This window comes from Saccostrea echinata, unplaced genomic scaffold, assembly GCF_033153115.1.
Source record: "Saccostrea echinata isolate AGI-Se365-2 ecotype Australia unplaced genomic scaffold, CSIRO_AGI_Sech_v1 ptg000033l, whole genome shotgun sequence".
NCBI classification, from domain to species: domain Eukaryota; kingdom Metazoa; phylum Mollusca; class Bivalvia; order Ostreida; family Ostreidae; genus Saccostrea; species Saccostrea echinata.
The window spans coordinates 23,197,429-23,218,538 of record NW_026889782.1 but is presented as its reverse complement, the minus strand read 5'-3'; the positions used below and the strand labels follow the sequence as shown (position 1 = coordinate 23,218,538).

The following is a 21,110-nucleotide window of genomic DNA, read 5'->3' as shown; positions in this document are numbered from 1 at the left end:
CGGACATCCATGGTACACACAACCTAACAAAACACATAAAACAAACGTTTTCAACACAAAATTCGCCGCCGCCGCCCCCTCCTCTCAGTTAGGGGAAAGGGAGGGGCAAATTCAATACCAAATGTTGTTAAACAGAGTAAAAATGTCTTACCATAAAATTCGTATATGGTGCCTTTTCCGTTAGGTTTCTCTACAAATCCGTCACATCGGTATTTCGTACCCGGAATCTGATATTCTCCACCATTGAGAGCGTGACGGATATGAATGGGTTGCCCTCGACGTTGTGACTTGACCATAAGCCATTCTAACCATTCAATAGAGATCTTGCTGAAATTATCTTTACTGACGTATCCTTGAGAAGGCACGACGGCAATAGGGCTTGTCAGTTTTTGATTTCCCACTGCTGTATTTTCCTCTTTTTCCAGGTCACTGAAGGCTACCCATTTTCCATCAAGCCACACCCCTTTTACCCCCTCAAAGTTTTCCATTTGATGCCAGGTGGATGTCTGGTCCCTCGTGATTTCTACTTCAAGGTTGTGTTTAAGAAATAAAGTTTTATAAATACCCATACAAACACTGGCAATCGTTACGTAATCAAAGGGGTCTACGCCATCTATGGTCGTCGATGAAATAGTTCCATCGGGTTAAACATGCGAAGTTTCTATTGTCGTGGCTTGAAGTACAGTATTTCGGAAAGCTATGCAACCCCTTCTCAAGATGTCGACGTCTGAACGACAGTACTTCAGCATCTCCTCCTGAAAGTTAAATATTTCGGAACTTTTACTTGCATGCCATTGAGCCAATTTCTTTCTCTCTCCCGATGACATTAAGTTGTATCCGTAATACTCTAGAGCAGGAAAGGGACCCACGTAACTTTGATTTTCTTTCTTGTTAAAAAAATGTGGAAAAAATCCTTTACTGAGTTCCTCTATACCAAAGGCTTCGGGGATCTTTGCCAGTTTCATCGGTAGGAAATTCAACGAATCAAGAAAAGTTAGATTCAGTTTGTTGGCGATGTGCATGTACATTACTTTGGATCCGTTGTAGATGATTTTGTCAGGACGAATCGAATGACGGTCTATGAGAACCTCCAAAATGGGATATAGATCAAAGCTTTTGGCATTGTGGGCGATCAAGATCGTGTTTTTAAGATGAGGTTGAGTCACGTAAGAACAAAACCGTTGTGCTGCATCTTCTCCTCTAAATATAAGTTCCCGATGACCGCAGCTATCAGGACAAGGTGGACCCACAAACTTTGATTTTTTCATTTTAGAACATCGGATGCAACGTACGCCGCACTTGCTACATTTCGAATTTTCTTTTAAATCTTCATTTTCACAATCGTAGCATGAGGTTTGTAGCACGGCAAAATTGACCTTATGCTGTTCAAGACCGCAAGACGGATCTTGACAATGTCAACACAGCCTACAGCTTGCACATTGATGTCCTTTAGGAGCACATTCTCGACATCTGATGCCAGAAGAGTTGTATCCCTCCTCACACTGATAAATATCATCTTGTCGCGTCTCAAAGTCATAAAAGATGAATTTCTTCGTCTTTCGTTCTTCCGGATCCAAACTGCAAGATTTTTGAAAACAGAGATGTTCCCCTACGCGGTATTCCAAACAACTGGAACATTGCCACTCACCGCAGACATGAAGTTTGGGATTGCGTTTAGCAGCTGAAAGTTTTACGCGACATTTCTTACACTGATGCCACAGCTCGCATGCAGGAGGAATCTGTTCTTTCTGCACAGTTTTACCCACCTTATGTCTTTTGAAACACTCAAGGGAACGGCACACGCGACCACAAGATAAGCATCCTACTTTTGTTTCCGTCTCCACACAGTTATCGTGCAGACACACATCACAAGAAGTTGAACATGTATGCTTGAATTTGGTTTTGTAAGGTTTCAAACAAGTATGGCAAAAATAAGCTGCATTGAAAAAGCCTTGGATACTGCTAATGCCATGCCAATGTTTTTCATTTTCCGATTCTACGTGGTACAAAAACAGACATGTTCGCTCTGACTCCCTTGCTACCTTGACAAATTTATTCCCTACTCTCGATGACACGACATTGACACTCACGTCCAGCAGGTTTTCAAAAGGTTCTATGTCGTTCAAACCCAGATATCGGTCAACAGGTACACCAGCTTTTCTGCAAAGTTGTAATGCCATCTCTGTTTGCCCTTTCTTGCGAGATTTTTTGAGCAAGTTACCATAATACCATTTTGGAACGGTTTTGTGTTGAATCGCGTGCTCTAGAATTGTTCCAGGATTCCCTCTGATTAAATGCTCCCATGCATTGGCATCAACCTTCTTGCAGGTTTTCAAAAAACACAGACCTATGGCAATGGGTAAGCATAAATTGTTGTCATTTTCCACATACAGTACAGATTTCTTTCTCATGAGGGAATTCCCAGGTCCAAAGAGAGACGTGACAGCCAATTTATTTCCACTCCAACTTCCTCCTCTCATCATATTGATGGATCCTACTGTAACGAGCAGGTGATCATCCACAGGTATATTTTCATTGGAATTCAATACCCTGGTGATTTCCGACATCACTGTGTCAGAGTTTAAATTCTCCCACGACTGCAGTGGTACAACTATGGCATTGTTTAAATTTGGGTGACTTAGGACCACTCGACCCAAATCAGCATCACTACCTCTGGTCTGTGACAAAACGTCATCAAACATATCATGCAATTTGTCATAAATGTCCACTAATTTTTCCCCTCGCCATTGGTCGTTAAATTTGATCTTGAAACTCGTGTCAATGGCCAGGTTCTTTTTATATGTTCTTGTGTCCTTTTTCCATATAAAGTACGGTTTTTCAACAGGTTCATTCCCACCTCCGGATTGTCCGCTGCTAGATGGTTGGTCATCAGTATCATGTGTCAGTCTTGGTCGCTTTGCGGGGGCATCCAATTCTTGTACCACCTCTTGCCACAAGTCATCTATATATCTCTCCCATTCAAGCTCTTGCAATCTGTTCTCAACCTCGACATCACCTACCAGACCGTTGGCTGCTGCAAAGAGTTGTATAGTATCTGGATCCTCCAAGGAGTCAAGTATGTCTTTCAGAAGGCTGTTGTCCGACATCCCTTTAATACCAAAATTTATATCAAAATGAATTCATAGACAATTGTCACAATATTTTAATCTGACCTCAGCATTCTGCAATAAGCAAGTTGAGCTATGTATTTTGTGTGTATATATATTTTTGTGTGTTTCTCAAATCCATATTTTTGAAGGAAATAAATAATATCTATCACAATTCCATTCATTATTTTCTATCTTGAAAAAAATAGAATACAGATAAATCTAAATGGGATGTAGTCTAATTGCTGTAAAACAATTTAACTATCTAAACATTCATTGTTATTTGCAAGTGGGAATAGAGAGTCCATATAAAAAGTGGGAATAAGTAATATAAACCCACCAGTATAAAATTATGTATCAGTATAAGACACCTTTTTAAAAATAAACTTTCATTTTGAAAAAAGTAATTGAAATGTAATTGAAAAGTAATTGAAAATACATGACCTTTTTTGAAATGTTTTTAAATACATTCAATTACTTGTAATTGAGGGCTCGCGCAAATACAAATTACTTTCAATTACTTAGAAAAATCTAATTAATTACACTCAATTACAATTACTTTATTCAATTACCCCATCCCTGAATACATATCTGGTCATCACAATGACTTGCTGATTTACTTACTTTATAAAATAAAAACAAGATTATACAGTAAAACATCTTTAATCAATATAAAGTAATCAGTGAAACAAATAAGAAGATGTCAGCATACATTCTCTTGGCCCCTTTTAAAAATTATATCACAACCAATACAATATTAAGTCACTTACACTGAGGGTAAAAAACTTTTTTTTTAAAGACAAATAATCATTATAAATATATCATTGAGGCTTTCATATATGCTTTCACCAAAAAAAGGACAATTGACATTTAATCAGTATGAAAGAAAATTATTTTCAGTTTTTGACAATTAAACAAGAAATGTATGTTATTTGACATAAATAGTCACTTGGACTGAGGTAGACATCCCAAAAAGTCATTAAAACTTGAATATATATTTTCTCAAAAAAACTCACAACCAATACCAAATAGTCACTCGGACTGAGGTAGACAACCCAAAAAAGTCATCAAAACTTGAATATATACTTTCTAAAAAAAAAAGGACAATTGACATTCAATCAATATGAAAGAAAATAAATGAAAAAAAAATCACAACCAATACCAAATAGTCACTTGGACTGAGGTAGACATCCCAAAAAGTCATTAAGACTTGAATATATGTTTTCTCAAGAAAAATTGACAATAAGAAATTATGACCAAAACATTCTTTCATTTCCTTACCTATCCTTTTAAAATGATAGGAAGATATCCAATCAGTGTGAAAGAAAATTATTTTCAGTTTTGATAATAAAACAAGAATTGTATGTTGTACAAAAAAAAATCCTTAAAATCTTGAATATATTTCTTCTCCCCCCAAAAAAGTCTATTAGAAAATTAATATAATGGCATTTAGACTTACAAAAGAATTAGTTTTTATAATATAAAAATTACCATGTTGACAACTTTTTTTTCCTTTCAGTCTATAGGTTATGCCCCTTTTCATAACAAAATGATCTTTCAGGTTAAAAAATGGAAACACTTTTTCAAAAATTTTAAATTGAAATACACCCATCTGCACATTTAAGTTATGTTTTTAGAAAATATAATAGATAACATTTCACTGAATATATTAAATAGTACTTTCACATTCTACAAAAAAGTTTGTGTACTTTTTAAACTTTCAAACTCTAAAAACCTAATAATTGCTTAATGTGTACTTTAAAAATCATTCAAAATGTTTACAAAAGCAAATGGGTAGGGAAAGAAAAGAGCATGTTTACAATGCATTACAAAATCACACCACTTTTTCTGAACCTCTATACCTAACAGAAAAAAAAATGTGTACTTTAAAAATCATTCAAAAGCAAATGTGCTTGATATGAAATTAACATCAGCTGCTACATAAACCCCCCCCCTTTTTTTTGGTAAGCAAATATTGTAAAATAAAATAAAAAACAATCTGCATTCAAAACTACCATCCTTCCTTAGCATATATACAGTTTGTTCGCCCCCTCCCCCACACAGAGACTGAAATTAACATGTACTGCTAAGTTACAACTTCAGCTGCTTCTTTGCAGTCTTCGACCTGGTATTGTTGGCAACTGCCTCCTCCTTTGGAGTTAAAAGCGGTTTCACTGAGGTAACAGTTGCTGGTGTTTCAGGGGTGATGGGGGTTGTGTCATGTGATTGTGGGGTGTACAGCTCAATGTATTCAGCGGGTGGTGGTTGTGAAGCAGGTGTTGACTGATCATTGGGAGTGGGTGCTTGTGGGCAATGGAATTGGCATTTTTCTAATAACCATCTTTTTATCAGGATCAGGATAATTAGTATGGTAGACACGACTGCCCATGCAAGCATACCTATTAAATTAAAACTTATTTTTAACAACATAATTACACATATATAGCATTGCAAATATTGTAACACTAACACGAAAATTCTCTATGAAATATAACAGAGTCATAATCATCATCAACTGTTGAAGATATGTATGACTGCTTTTTTACCAAGTCTTGGTTTGAAAATTGCACGATTTCTTTTAAATCTCTTTTTGGATATTTTAGTTGCACATTTCAGCATGTTAAACTTATTTTTGATTAAAATTAACAAACCAATAAAAATGCATATACTAAAACCAAGATTTAAAGAAACAAGGAGTTTGAAACCTTTCATCTCCGTCGTAAGGAACACATCTTTGTTATTCTTCTGTGAACCTACAATAATTATTTATACATTATAGGATATTTTTTTTTTTGCTTTTAAAATATATCATTTGAATAAATAATTAAAACACATTTTCCCAAAAAACAATGTATCAAACTAACATCAAGTTATATTATTTTTTTTTATCTGACCTTTGACAGAGACTAGATTTATAGGTACATAGCCTGAATTACCTATATAGCTTTACTCACCTACTTGAGATAGTTTTATGTAATTTTGATATTTATGTAAAACAGACAAAAAAATTACAATGATATGGCAATCAAAAAACCTTACCATCAACATCAATACCCTGAGTCTGCTTTTGCTGGATAGATGGACTGTCAGCGATTGTCACAGTCTCTTTGGTGGTTCCCGTTCTCATAGATGGACTGGCAGCGGTTGTCACAGTCTCTTTGGTGGTTCCCGTTCTCATAGATGGACTGGCAGCGGTTGTTACCGTCTCTTTGGTGGTTCCCGTTCTCATAGATGGACTGGCAGTGGTTGTTACCGTCTCTTTGGTGGTTCTCGTTCTCGTAGATGGACTGGTAGTGGTTGTCACAGTCTCTTTGGTGGTTCTCGTTCTCGTAGATGGACTGGTAGTGGTTGTCACAGTCTCTTTGGTTGTTTTTGTAGATGTAATGGTTCCAGTCATCGTGGACAAGGATGACACACCTATAACATATCAAAACAAATATGTAGCCATTACTGAAATTTGAAAGTGCAGTTTTTTTTTGTGAGGGGTAGTTTGAGGGTACTGGTAACAAGTCAACTTGGCATCTTGTGTATATAGTGAACTTGCATCTGGTGAATTCCACTTTATGAATCTGGTTAATTTGACATCTTGTTATTTTTTTATCATAAGTGTAAACAGTCGACAGGAAAATATAGAAAGAAACACAATTGAAAAAAAATATTCTCTATTTGTAAATAAAAATCTTTACATCTTTTAAAATAATACTTATCTTAAACAATTTTATAGCCATTTGTTTATGTGTGTTTGAAATCAAGCCTTGGTCTTTTCACCCCCTCCGTAAAAATTCAAATGACCTCGCATTATCACAAACCTGGGACAGTCAGACGCATTGTTTTTCATCTCATAAAAAAGCAGTCCCTGTCTTAGACGGAAACGCCCCAAATTCAAAGGGGAATTCGGGATTTATCTTACCTCGGTCATGATTTGAACCCTTTGGGGAAATGGGATACCTATGCGTTTCTCTATATTTCAGATAAGGTGCATTATGGGACATCCCAAACAAAAGTTCCCGTGCTAAAAATAGACTCGGTCTTTTCCATTTCTATGTTATGTTATTCAACCTGTACATAAGCACCGTTATACCCCCACCACACATCACAATTTCAGTGTACCATCTTAATAATTACTGATTACGAAAATTAAATCATGTTGGCAATAGCGCTAGCTCACCTAAGTATCTTTGTAAAAGTGCATTATAGGTTAACCGGAACAGGGGTTCCCTTGCTAAAATTAGACATTCTATAGAGTTGTCGTTCCCTTTCGCTTCAACATACTGTGTAGCACGCCCTCTGGTGAGGGAGTGAATTTGACTGTCAACGAACTTCTAGATTTCAATTAAAAAGCCCATCCTAATCCTTCATAATATTAAATGTATATAAATTTACAATATTGCATTTAAAGTCTAATAAAAATAAATTCGTTCATATAAACAATTATACTATTTCTTCACCTACACACGGTGTACATATAAAGTAACTTACTTGCATGACATCGTTTTCCAATTGAACGGGTCACTGTCTGCAAATAAGCAGGCTCAATCTTTTGGCTGCACCGTGGTACAAATACCTCCCTCACGCGGCCGCCATCAGGATTCAGAATCCTAATGCAGGAAAAGACACCCTGGTCCAAGCAGTTAGCGATTCCTCTCCTTGCAAGACACAATCCACATGCCTGTGGATAGGCAGACCCAGTTGGCAAAAATAACGACAAAATGGTCAAAAGTTTCACGACTAAAGTCATGTTGAAGTAAACCGTCATGGCTCCCCCGTCCGATTTTTCCCTCTGAAACTCAGCGTGTGCAAGATGGTCATATGACATGTGACATCGTGAATACCCTTATTTGGTAAAAACGCGCCGTTGCTGAACAAAAAACGCGGGACTTTTTTGTTTATTAAATTAAAGCCGATGACAGGCTCAGCTTAATAACAACAAACCGATTGTTTTTCTTTTTAACTCCTAGGAAGAAATTATTTTTTTATGTATTCTCGACGATCAATTAAAAAATATTAACATTGAAATTTTCTGAGAATTTTTATACAACCTACCTACAGATCTCTTATTTTTCATCTTAAATCGGGAGAGGGTACATGTATAAGCAACCATTACTTTTTTTAAAAAGAGGTTCTTATGAAAAAAATTAAAAGTTAACTACATTTATTTAAAATACAAAATAAGAAAGAAAAGTTTTTATGGGTATCCTTTACAAAATATGTTATTAACATTTTTGCGTGTTAATTTCCCCAGTGATAAAAGGAGACGTGCATGCGTTACACTAGTCATAAGAAAAATTTCTTATTTTAATCATTATGCTATTTTGATACACAACTGCTTGAATGATTAATTACGAGTGTCATCCCGTTACAGGTTCGTTTTTTTTTTTTGCGCAGGTACAAGTATGTCATGACCGGGCGGGGATTTTTGAATGAGAAAAAAATTACAGGGTTAATTTATATGAAATAGTACAGGGGATACAATGATGATTAATTACCATAATCAGGTGACACTCTTTTAATTGACACAGAAAACATGATTTCCTGTAGATGTTTAACCTCACCCTCTAATTTTAATATCCTCACGATTTTTTTTACCTTTGGAGGGTACACCCCAGCCCCATAAAAAAGAAAGTCGCAAAAATCGGTTTAATGCGTGACATTTGCTTAATTTGCAGGGTATAAATTCTAGATTTGTTCAGAGAAATTTACCACTCGGTTTTCTGAAAGCAGCTAATCACCAAGTAGTTAACATGGCGGATTTCTCTGACTTATTGTAAGTAAAAATATAATTTCTTAAATGTTGTTATAAGTAATTTCAGAAAAAAATCAAGAATTGCAGCATTTAGATTTTAATTTTTAACATGTGTTAAACTTTAACATGATGTTAAACTTTAAAAAAATATAATCAAATACCTTGTAAGAATTATCACATGTTATACTTAGTTTTAAAATTAATTAGCTATCTAAGCTTTTTTATTAAACTAAATTTTGAAAGCTTAATGCGTTAAAATATCAATTCTTTCAAGGCTTGTGTAATGTCAAAGAAAAACACTGTGATTGTATGTGTGTGTGTTGGTCTTGCAAATGCACGTCTTAAATTTCTCTCTCTTTTTTTTTTTTTTGGTTGACTATACAGTGATTTTGAAACATCTCCAGACTTTGAGGATCTCTTGGTACAGATCAATGAACAAGTTCCTCCCTCTTCAAGGTATGACACAAAAGTTTAAAGAAGGGTTTGTTCATACTTACGATAATTATTTATTAAAAACCTGTAAAATTAAAGTGTCATAATTTCTCTGTGGTTAATTACAGTACTTTGGGCAAATGTTTCTATATGCATTAAAAATTTGTATTAAGGTAGGTTATTTAATTTGGTCAATTTCTTTAAAAGACCCCCCTGTTCTGAAAGTCAAAGTTCTGCAGCTAAAACTAACACAAAGAGGGAGGAGACATCTGTATTGAGAACTCTTCTCAATACACAGCCAATAATTCCAAGCAGCGGAGTACAAATTAAAAAGGAGAAAGTAGCAGTAACAGAAGTACCTTTCAAAAGGTAATGAAATTCATCATTCATTTTAAAATTTATTATTATTTAGTAAGATAAAACCAATATCCTAGGAAAAAATCTGACGCACTTTTTCTTTAATTTCTCCCATTAAATAGATACACATCCAGTAGCCCCAGTAGTACAACTAGTACCACGAGTTGTACATACTCTCCACCTATGGATGAGAACTGGCCACCCGCAGCAAGTTCAAGTTCTGCACCATTTGCAGCCGTGGAGGATTCTATCCTGACGAACTTTAGGTAATCTATTGAATTGACTATCTCTCTCTCACACACACACACACACACACACATCCTCTCACGCATGCACATGATGAAATAAACAATTAGGTACATAAAAAGATAAGAAGATATTCTATCTGACAGATAACATTTAACATATTAATTTTGTATCTGTTTAGGAGAAAGAGTCCCAAGAAATATGAAGCGCTGAACCGGAGGTTCACAGAGCCACGGGTCAGTGCAACAAGAGAATTTCAAGTTTTAAAGGCTCTTCAAAAGAGGATTCTGCAGGACATGGAACAAAGTGATATCATTGTGAATTATCTAAATGATAAATACGGTGGTGATGAGCCAGAGAAGAAGAGGGTCAAGTTTGATTCTCTTCTATAAGCTTAATCGTTTGTACCATGTTGTGTGATATGAACAATATCAACAAAGTAAAAATTTGTTGTAAATATTTCTTTTGAAACGAACAAAAGGGTATAAACCTTCATTTTTCATGTACTTAAATAAGGGATAATATGATAAGTCTACAGATGTTTTACAATATATACAGTCCTGTTTATACATGTATTGAGTCATTATTAAATTATAATTACAAAATGTACGATTTTTTCTTGTCATATTATATTTCTAATATACTCATGGTCCAAGGATTATGAAACGACTTAGACTCGAGTCAAAATTTTTGATCTTTTGTAAAATTTTTATAACTTATGAATTAAAAGTAACATACCCTGAAAATAGCAATTTAAAGATGTAAAACTGTAAGTTAGCTTTTTTTTTTTCTCCGAGACTGTTCTTTCTCTAAAGAAAGTTATTACCTAGGATTCTAACCAAAGCTTAAAATGTTTCATGTTCCTTAGGCCTGGTATAATTATTATCCCTACTTGGACTTGTTTTTAAAAACTAAATGAAAAATACACGTACCTTCAGAAGGAAAAAATCTTCAGTTATTCTTCCAGCGATTTTCCACTTGTATTACTTTGTGGTATATGCCGTAAATTTTTATATAGGAAAATATCAAGGTGACCTCCTGAAGGTGACCTAAGCCTGTTCTAATTATCAGGGTGACTCCAGGCTGTTAGTGGCCTCAAAATTATCCAGGTGACCTTAATCATGAGCTGAAAGATTAGATGGGTGACCCCAAACGGATGACCTCAAACTGACCCATATATCAGAGTGACCCGGTTATCAAGGTGCCCACAAGGTTACCTATATATTAAGGTGACCTCATTAGCCTCAAGGTGACCCTGTTATGGTAAACCAAATTTTGAGGTGCCCTCAGACAGTTTTGATGACTAATGTAAGTGCCCCTAGACTGTTTTGACCTCAGACAGTTGTGACCTTGTATTGACTTTGACCTAGTACTCTTGATCTGACCTACTTTTTTGACCTTGACCTTGACCTATATCAATGACGTCATTGCCCTCAGAGACTACAGACTATACCCCTCACTACTGTGACCACAGTATAGGATAAGAATTTTTCATGTGAATAAATATGAAAATTATTTTCTATTAATCTTTTGATTAATTAAGATCAATATAATGGCCAAAGATGAGCAATGTGGCCTATGAGCCTTTTTTTAGTGGGAATAATATACCAGCAATACATAAATAGTACTTATTAAATCTGATAATTTACATGCAAGATGATAACGTTAGCAGTTTTCAACATTTTTGCTGAGGAAAAGCATTTCCTTGTATTTTCCTGGTAATTTTCTTTAATTTGCTTGATAAGCTGAAACTTATTTGATTTTGTATGAAAACCATTTCCTATGAAAAAGGATAAAGACATTTTAAAGTCGAAGTAACAATCTTTTTTTGAGTGTTGAAGTTGTTTTCAGTCTGAAGGTTGTCCAAGAAACGCAGTGCAGTGACAGTGTGGATTCATTTACAAAAAATGTGTACATTTGTATGCATCTGCCTGTTTCTTCAATTTTCTTTTTTGATGTACTATTTCTAGGACACACATTTAAAGGAGGGAATTATTATCCCTTCGAAATGGGGTTGGAGGGGATATAGTAAGGCACGTGTGTGTGTGTGTTAGTTTGTCCTTGTGCAAAACGGAAGTAACGTTATTTGCATCGGGATTAATGTCGAATACTGCTTTGATTTAGAGATAGGGGATTCTCCGCTTGCAGTCCTCTAGTAAGCTCTTCTGAGCCATTTGTGCGGTGTGCGTAAACTTTTTAGAATTTTTATTGATTGTGTTAAGTACAAGTTAATTTTCTGTGTTTGTGCCGCCATACTGTCACGGCGAGTTTTTACTCCCGGTTGAATGTTCGTAATCCACGGTATAAGTAGTTTAAAGTTTTTACACATTGTTTATTCTTCGGATTATGTTATCGCTCAACTATATCTCTAATGTCAGCTATGCTAATTAATGCAGTTCTGCATAATTTTAGTTAATGATTGTGCCATGTGCTTAAAGTATGGCGTGCTATTCATGTCATCATTTATAGTCGATAGTAATTAAGTCTGTATTTCTCTTAAAAACATATTTTATGAATGGAATTTGATGCAGTTGATCAGAGTATAGTTAGTTTATGATTTACTAGAGATATTACTTGTCTGTGTAATTTGTTCACATTATGTGAATCCAGTTTTGAGAAATTTTTCTATGGAAAGCAGTACCTGTCATTACTTACTTTGGTTTTGTTTTATTGTAGCTTTTTACCAGACGCACGTTCACATGCGCACTTGCACATGCAAGTGAGGGTTAACTATCTGTCAAATAAAACTTTCTAAAGGAACTGAGAGACTTTTTATTGTGGCAGAATAGCATCAGAATCCAACAATATTCCTCGACTCGGACCAAGAAGTTGAAAAACAGGTAGATCTTCTCAATACACATATTGAACAGATAAACCGAGAGCTAGGTCGAAACACTCTTAAATTCAACGCTGACTTGCGGGATTCCAGACGGGGCAAAAAGAGATACTTTTTTGAATTGCTATCAGACGGTTTGCACCCAGGCTATCTTTTGTCCCAGAAGTGGTTAAGGCGACTTGAGCTTGACATTATTAAGGAGTGTTACACCCCATGTGATACACTTGAGGTAGATGAACAAGAGCTCCTCTCATTCCAACATGACGAACGAGGCCGAAAACACGGATGGTGCAATGATGAAGGATACTAACTATAGTGACAGCGGAATAGCGACTGATAATAGAAATGAAGATGACAACGTCTGGCTGCACAAGACACTTGAGTCTTTCAGTTCTTCTTTTGACAGACAGCAGCAACAAAATCAAGAACTATTTGCGCAAACTATGCAGGAAATAAAAGAATCTTCAACAAAACAGATTGCTATACAGCAAGCCATGTTTCAGAAATTTCTTGAGGAATCAAAGGAAGAGATAAGTCATTCCCTAAGAATCCCAGCATTTGCTTCAACCCCGAGGCCACATGCGGCTTCGGGATTGATGCAGACTTGACAGTATCCTCCGGTTAATTCACAGGTTTCAGATGTTGCACCAACCCCAAGGTCACATGGTCATGCGCTTTCTGGATGGGCACCATCATCTCAGCAACCTTTGTTTGCTGGTTATGCACCTGACTTCACCTCAGACCGAAGGGGAACAGACCGACCATTTGATGAAAACTCCCGACATATGAAGGCAAGGAAGATATTGAAGTTTTCCTTGTTCCATTTGAAAGACTAGCAGAGCGGTATAACTGGACGGAAACTGAGAAAATAGACCGCCTCTATGAAAGTCTGAAGGGTAAGGCAATGTGGTATGTCTGCTCCTTGCCTAAAGCACCAACAGCCAACTACATTTCAATACGCGACAGCCTCACTAAACGCTTTGGGCGCAAAGACCCCCAAGCCACTGTTCGCAGGAAACTGGCAGAGATTAGACAAAAAGGAGAGTCAAATGATGAGTTTGGTGAAGAAGTGCGTCGCTTAATTACCCAAGCTTGTCCTGGTACTGACTTGGAAATGCAAGATCGACTTGCAGCAGAATCTTTCTTAAGAGGATACCGGAATACCCGGATTGCATATGATGTGCTAAACAGAAACCCTAAGACACTTAATGAAGCAATAGAACTTGTCACATATCAAGAACATAATTTACAGGGCCACTGTGGGGCGAGATAATGACTATCAGAAGCGAGAAAGGACTAGGAGGGTAACCTGGACAGATGATTCTGATGATGATTTTCCTCCTGATGATGATGCAGAGACTCTTGGAGTGCAGCGGATTCAGAAACCCACATATATCACCATGGAGCAGCTAGACCACCGTCTTAAGCAAATAGAGTCACAACTTAAACGGAACCAGGAGAAAGAGAGAGTGAAACGTGACCACCTACTAAAGGATATAGAAAATAGATGTTTTCAATGTGGACAGACTGGGCACTTCAAAAGTGACTGCAAATCTCGACCCCAAACAGGCAAATTGCAGGAACAGAAATTGCCAACAGTAAAGGAAGAGACATCAAAGACAGCAGAACAAATCATGTGCACAAGGCTTCACGGAGCAGGAAAGGGGATCATAATCCCTGTCTTTGTGAATAATGTACAGACCAAAGGTGTTGTGGATACTGGTGCAGATGCTACTGTTGTCTCTTCTCCCATTGCCCAAGAGGCAGGGATTGTTACTAGTAACTGCCAGCAAGTTCGACTCATGAATGCTGAAAATGGTGCAGAAATGACTGCATTTGGAGGTGTCACTGCGACAATCCAAACTGGCAGCCAATCGATCCATTGGCCAGTATATGTTGCACCAATACGAGATTCTGTTTTAATTGGGATGGATGTTCTTAACTCCCTAGAAGCTGTTATATTCACAGGACAAGGTAACCTTCGCATTGGAAGGGAAATCATATCTGGAACCCTAAGCTGTGATAACAGTTACCCAGCTTGCAGCTCTGTAATGTTCGATGAAAGCTGTTGGATACCTCCAGAGAGTGAGAAGATTATTGTTGGAAGAGTACAGGTACCATAAAGTGGCATATTGTCTGTCTTAGACAGTTGCAATGATGATCTTCCTAATGGTGTTTTGGTTGGATCTTGCTTAGTCAATATGGAAGACAAAGTACCTGTTCGGGTTTTAAATGTCAGAGATAAGAAAATTCGCCTTGCTAAGGGAACCCATTTGGGAAAGTTGACAGAAGTCAGTGAGGATATTGGTTCAGCAGCAGTAAGTGTAGATACAGCACATCAAATTGAAGTTGATGAAACGATAGGTAGAAAAGTTTAAATGCGAAACTGTACCAGCCCACTTACTGGAGCTTGCAGAGAAATCTTCCAAGAATATGACGAAATCTGAACAACAGGCACTTGTCAGCTTACTCTCTGAATTTGAGGATATTTCCTCCAGAGAGGACTATGACCTTGGTACTTTTACTGCAATTAAACACCAAATCAACACAGATGGAGCAAAACCTATCAGACAACCTGCGAGACGAACACCTCTAAGTTTACAGAGTGAAGAAGCTGACTATTTGAAAAAGCAATTGGAAAATGGTGTGGTAGTCCCCTCAAGCTCCGCATGGGCATCTCCTGTAGTGTTAGTCCGAAAAAAAGATGGTGGAGTACGCTGGTGCGTGGACTATCGGAAGTTAAATGAAGTCAAACAGAAAGATGCCTACCTTAGGGGGATCCGAACTGTTCTCGACACTGGATCTAATGAGTGGGTATCACCAGTTTGAAGTTCTTGAAAGCGACAGACCCAAGACTACATTTATTACCTTAGGGGGATCGAAACTGTTCTCCACACTGGATCTAATGAGTGGGTATCACCAGTTTGAAGTTCTTGAAAGCGACAGACCTAAGACTGCATTTATTACCAGACATGGCTTGTTTGAATACACAAGGATGCCTTTTGGGCTCTGCAATGCGCCCTCTACTTTCCAACGGGGAATGGAATTGGTTTTAAGAGGACTTCAGTGGATCATCCTTCTTATCTACCTAGATGATGTAATTATTACAGGAAATACATTTCATGAACACTTAAGTAATCTTAGAAAGGTGTTTGTCCGATTTCGGAAATTTGGACTAAAGTTAAAGCCAAAAAAATGCAGTTTATTCCAAGAGGAGGTTGTATTTTTGGGTCACGTTGTAAGTAAAGATGGGGTTCGTGCGAATCCCTTGCTTATTCAAGATGTGCAGAGATAGCCAATTCCAAGAAGCCTCAAGGAGTTCCAAGCCTTTTTAGGGTTGACGAACTACTATCGCAGATTTGTGAAAGGATATGCTGATATAGCTCGTCCTTTACACAACCTCACACGCAAAGGTGTGCAGTACCAATGGGGTGAAGAACAGGCGACAGCATTTGAGGAGCTAAAAATTGCTCTTACTTCAGCTCCAGTCCTTGCATACCCACTTGCTGAGGGTACCATGATTCTTGACACGGATGCTTCCAATTTCAGCATTGGAGCGGTCCTCTCTCAGGAACAGAATGACGTTGAAAAGGTGATTTCTTTCTCCAGCAGACGCCTAGGACCTGTACAGGAGCGGTACTGCGTCACTCGACGAGAATTGCTCGCAGAGGTTGCCTTTTGCCATCAGTACAAACATTATCTGTTAGGCAGAAAGTTCCTCCTCAGAACCGACCACAGCAGTTTGGCATGATTATTTCGCTTTAAATCACCACAAGGTCAACTGGCTCGGTGGCTCGAAGAATTGAGTCAGTATTCTTTTGTCATTCAGCACCGAGCAGGAAAATCACATGGGAATGCAGACGCCTTATCTCGGCTAGATAAGACAACTTGTGATTGTTACAGTGCTGGTTATTGTTCGAAGTCGTTACCTTGTGGAGGGTGTGCATACTGCCAGAGAGTTGAAGAGCAGTGGGAGAGATTTACAGAGGATGTTGATTATATTGTACCACTGACAGTTCGTGAAGTAAGACCCTCTGAGCCTGCTACTTGCAACTGGTTGGAACAGGAGGATTTAAAAACCGCACAATCTGAGGACAAAGAAGCACAACTCGTAACCAACTGGTTGTTACATGACAAACCGGAGTCATGTGACGTAAGAATCCTTGGCCCAGCAGCTAGGAGTTATTTCCTCAATCTTCAGCAGTTTCGTCTGGTCAATGGGATACTCCACTACGAATGGTTGCATGATTCAGACACACGGTCACTGCGACTGTTTGTGCCAAGATCACTCAGGCGGAAAGTAATAGAGAGTTGTCATGATCCACCGTACTCTGGACACCAAGGCGAAAGAAGAACTCTGGACAGAGTAAAACGCAGCTTCTATTGGTATGGTCTGACAGCAGATGTTCTGCACTATGTATCAAGTTGTGCCATATGTGGCACGGAAAAGAGAGCTTCGCGTACAAGCAAAGCAGCAATGCAGTCCTATATTTATGGTGCTAGTGGATCTAGTGGAGCACCATAAATATAGGACTGCATTGCTGCTTTGCTTGTACGCGAAGCTCTCTTTTCCGTGCCACATATGGCACAACTTGATACATAGTGCAGAACATCTGCTGTCAGACCATACCAATAGAAGCTGCGTTTTACTCTGTCCAGAGTTCTTCTTTCGCCTTGGTGTCCAGAGTACGGTGGATCATGACAACTCTCTATTACTTTCCGCCTGAGTGATCTTGGCACAAACAGTCGCAGTGACCGTGTGTCTGAATCATGCAACCATTCGTAGTGGAGTATCCCATTGACCAGACGAAACTGCTGAAGATTGAGGAAATAACTCCTAGCTGCTGGGCCAAGGATTCTTACGTCACATGACTCCGGTTTGTCATGTAACAACCAGTTGGTTACGAGTTGTGCTTCTTTGTCCTCAGATTGTGCGGTTTTTAAATCCTCCTGTTCCAACCAGTTGCAAGTAGCAGGCTCAGAGGGTCTTACTTCACGAACTGTCAGTGGTACAATATAATCAACATCCTCTGTAAATCTCTCCCACTGCTCTTCAACTCTCTGGCAGTATGCACACCCTCCACAAGGTAACGACTTCGAACAATAACCAGCACTGTAACAATCACAAGTTGTCTTATCTAGCCGAGATAAGGCGTCTGCATTCCCATGTGATTTTCCTGCTCGGTGCTGAATGACAAAAGAATACTGACTCAATTCTTCGAGCCACCGAGCCAGTTGACCTTGTGGTGATTTAAAGCGAAATAATCATGCCAAACTGCTGTGGTCGGTTCTGAGGAGGAACTTTCTGCCTAACAGATAATGTTTGTACTGATGGCAAAAGGCAACCTCTGCGAGCAATTCTCGTCGAGTGACGCAGTACCGCTCCTGTACAGGTCCTAGGCGTCTGCTGGAGAAAGAAATCACCTTTTCAACGTCATTCTGTTCCTGAGAGAGGACCGCTCCAATGCTGAAATTGGAAGCATCCGTGTCAAGAATCATGGTACCCTCAGCAAGTGGGTATGCAAGGACTGGAGCTGAAGTAAGAGCAATTTTTAGCTCCTCAAATGCTGTCGCCTGTTCTTCACCCCATTGGTACTGCACACCTTTGCGTGTGAGGTTGTGTAAAGGACGAGCTATATCAGCATATCCTTTCACAAATCTGCGATAGTAGTTCGTCAACCCTAAAAAGGCTTGGAACTCCTTGAGGCTTCTTGGAATTGGCTATCTCTGCACATCTTGAATAAGCAAGGGATTCGCACGAACCCCATCTTTACTTACAACGTGACCCAAAAATACAACCTCCTCTTGGAATAAACTGCATTTTTTTGGCTTTAACTTTAGTCCAAATTTCCGAAATCGGACAAACACCTTTCTAAGATTACTTAAGTGTTCATGAAATGTATTTCCTGTAATAATTACATCATCTAGGTAGATAAGAAGGATGATCCACTGAAGTCCTCTTAAAACCAATTCCATTCCCCGTTGGAAAGTAGAGGGCGCATTGCAGAGCCCAAAAGGCATCCTTGTGTATTCAAACAAGCCATGTCTGGTAATAAATGCAGTCTTAGGTCTGTCGCTTTCAAGAACTTCAAACTGGTGATACCCACTCATTAGATCCAGTGTGGAGAACAGTTTCGATCCCCCTAAGGTAATAAATGTAGTCTTGGGTCTGTCGCTTTCAAGAACTTCAAACTGGTGATACCCACTCATTAGATCCAGTGTCGAGAACAGTTCGGATCCCCCTAAGGTAGGCATCTTTCTGTTTGACTTCATTTAACTTCCGATAGTCCACGCACCAGCGTACTCCACCATCTTTTTTTCGGACTAACACTACAGGAGATGCCCATGCGGAGCTTGAGGGGACTACCACACCATTTTCCAATTGCTTTTTCAAATAGTCAGCTTCTTCACTCTGTAAACTTAGAGGTGTTCGTCTCGCAGGTTGTCTGATAGGTTTTGCTCCATCTGTGTTGATTTGGTGTTTAATTGCAGTAAAAGTACCAAGGTCATAGTCCTCTCTGGAGGAAATATCCTCAAATTCAGAGAGTAAGCTGACAAGTGCCTGTTGTTCAGATTTCGTCATATTCTTGGAAGATTTCTCTGCAAGCTCCAGTAAGTGGGCTGGTACAGTTTCGCATTTAAACTTTTCTACCTATCGTTTCATCAACTTCAATTTGATGTGCTGTATCTACACTTACTGCTGCTGAACCAATATCCTCACTGACTTCTGTCAACTTTCCCAAATGGGTTCCCTTAGCAAGGCGAATTTTCTTATCTCTGACATTTAAAACCCGAACAGGTACTTTGTCTTCCATATTGACTAAGCAAGATCCAACCAAAACACCATTAGGAAGATCATCATTGCAACTGTCTAAGACAGACAATATGCCACTTTATGGTACCTGTACTCTTCCAACAATAATCTTCTCACTCTCTGGAGGTATCCAACAGCTTTCATCGAACATTACAGAGCTGCAAGCTGGGTAACTGTTATCACAGCTTAGGGTTCCAGATATGATTTCCCTTCCAATGCGAAGGTTACCTTGTCCTGTGAATATAACAGCTTCTAGGGAGTTAAGAACATCCATCCCAATTAAAACAGAATCTCGTATTGGTGCAACATATACTGGCCAATGGATCGATTGGCTGCCAGTTTGGATTGTCGCAGTGACACCTCCAAATGCAGTCATTTCTGCACCATTTTCAGCATTCATGAGTCGAACTTGCTGGCAGTTACTAGTAACAATCCCTGCCTCTTGGGCAATGGGAGAAGAGACAACAGTAGCATCTGCACCAGTATCCACAACACCTTTGGTCTGTACATTATTCACAAAGACAGGGATTATGATCCCCTTTCCTGCTCCGTGAAGCCTTGTGCACATGATTTGTTCTGCTGTCTTTGATGTCTCTTCCTTTACTGTTGGCAATTTCTGTTCCTGCAATTTGCCTGTTTGGGGTCGAGATTTGCAGTCACTTTTGAAGTGCCCAGTCTGTCCACATTGAAAACATCTATTTTCTATATCCTTTAGTAGGTGGTCACGTTTCACTCTCTCTTTCTCCTGGTTCCGTTTAAGTTGTGACTCTATTTGCTTAAGACGGTGGTCTAGCTGCTCCATGGTGATATATGTGGGTTTCTGAATCCGCTGCACTCCAAGAGTCTCTGCATCATCATCAGGAGGAAAATCATCATCAGAATCATCTGTCCAGGTTACCCTCCTAGTCCTTTCTCGCTTCTGATAGTCATTATCTCGCCCCACAGTGGCCCTGTAAATTATGTTCTTGATATGTGACAAGTTCTATTGCTTCATTAAGTGTCTTAGGGTTTCTGTTTAGCACATCATATGCAATCCGGGTATTCCGGTATCCTCTTAAGAAAGATTCTGCTGCAAGTCGATCTTGCATTTCCAAGTCAGTACCAGGACAAGCTTGGGTAATTAAGCGACGCACTTCTTCACCAAACTCATCATTTGACTCTCCTTTTTGTCTAATCTCTGCCAGTTTCCTGCGAACAGTGGCTTGGGGGTCTTTGCGCCCAAAGCGTTTAGTGAGGCTGTCGCGTATTGAAATGTAGTTGGCTGTTGGTGCTTTAGGCAAGGAGCAGACATACCACATTGCCTTACCCTTCAGACTTTCATAGAGGCGGTCTATTTTCTCAGTTTCCGTCCAGTTATACCGCTCTGCTAGTCTTTCAAATGGAACAAGGAAAACTTCAATATCTTCCTTGCCTTCATATGTCGGGAGTTTTCATCAAATGGTCGGTCTGTTCCCCTTCGGTCTGAGGTGAAGTCAGGTGCATAACCAGCAAACAAAGGTTGCTGAGATGATGGTGCCCATCCAGAAAGCGCATGACCATGTGACCTTGGGGTTGGTGCAACATCTGAAACCTGTG

The 21,110-nt window shown here is 38.7% G+C and overlaps 1 protein-coding gene and 1 long non-coding RNA gene across 2 annotated transcripts in view; one reads left to right on the top strand and one right to left on the bottom strand.

Annotated features, from left to right (window-relative positions):
• LOC133199056 (uncharacterized) overlaps positions 1-21,110 on the top strand; it is a 536,473-nt gene that overhangs the window by 428,033 nt on the left and 87,330 nt on the right. The window lies entirely within an intron of this gene.
• On the bottom strand, positions 5,199-8,952 carry LOC133199153 (integumentary mucin C.1-like). The gene is made up of 3 exons (XM_061335018.1): positions 6,147-8,952; positions 5,813-5,860; positions 5,199-5,506 (listed from the first exon to the last, which is right to left on the bottom strand). Exons 1-3 carry the CDS (start codon positions 6,502-6,504, stop codon positions 5,199-5,201), a joined length of 714 nt encoding a protein of 237 aa, XP_061191002.1. The 5' UTR covers positions 6,505-8,952.

What these genes read in the sequence shown, in the direction of transcription:
- LOC133199153 (XM_061335018.1), bottom strand. Translation starts at nt 6,504, where the DNA reads ATGACTGGAACCATTACATCTACAAAAACAACCAAAGAGACTGTGACA. An exon ending in TCAGGGTATTGATGTTGATG is followed by an intron (nt 5,861 to 6,146) that starts GTAAGGTTTTTT and finishes TAATTATTGTAG; the next exon opens with GTTCACAGAAGAATAACAAA. An exon ending in CCTTACGACGGAGATGAAAG is followed by an intron (nt 5,507 to 5,812) that starts GTTTCAAACTCC and finishes TTAATTTAATAG; the next exon opens with GTATGCTTGCATGGGCAGTC.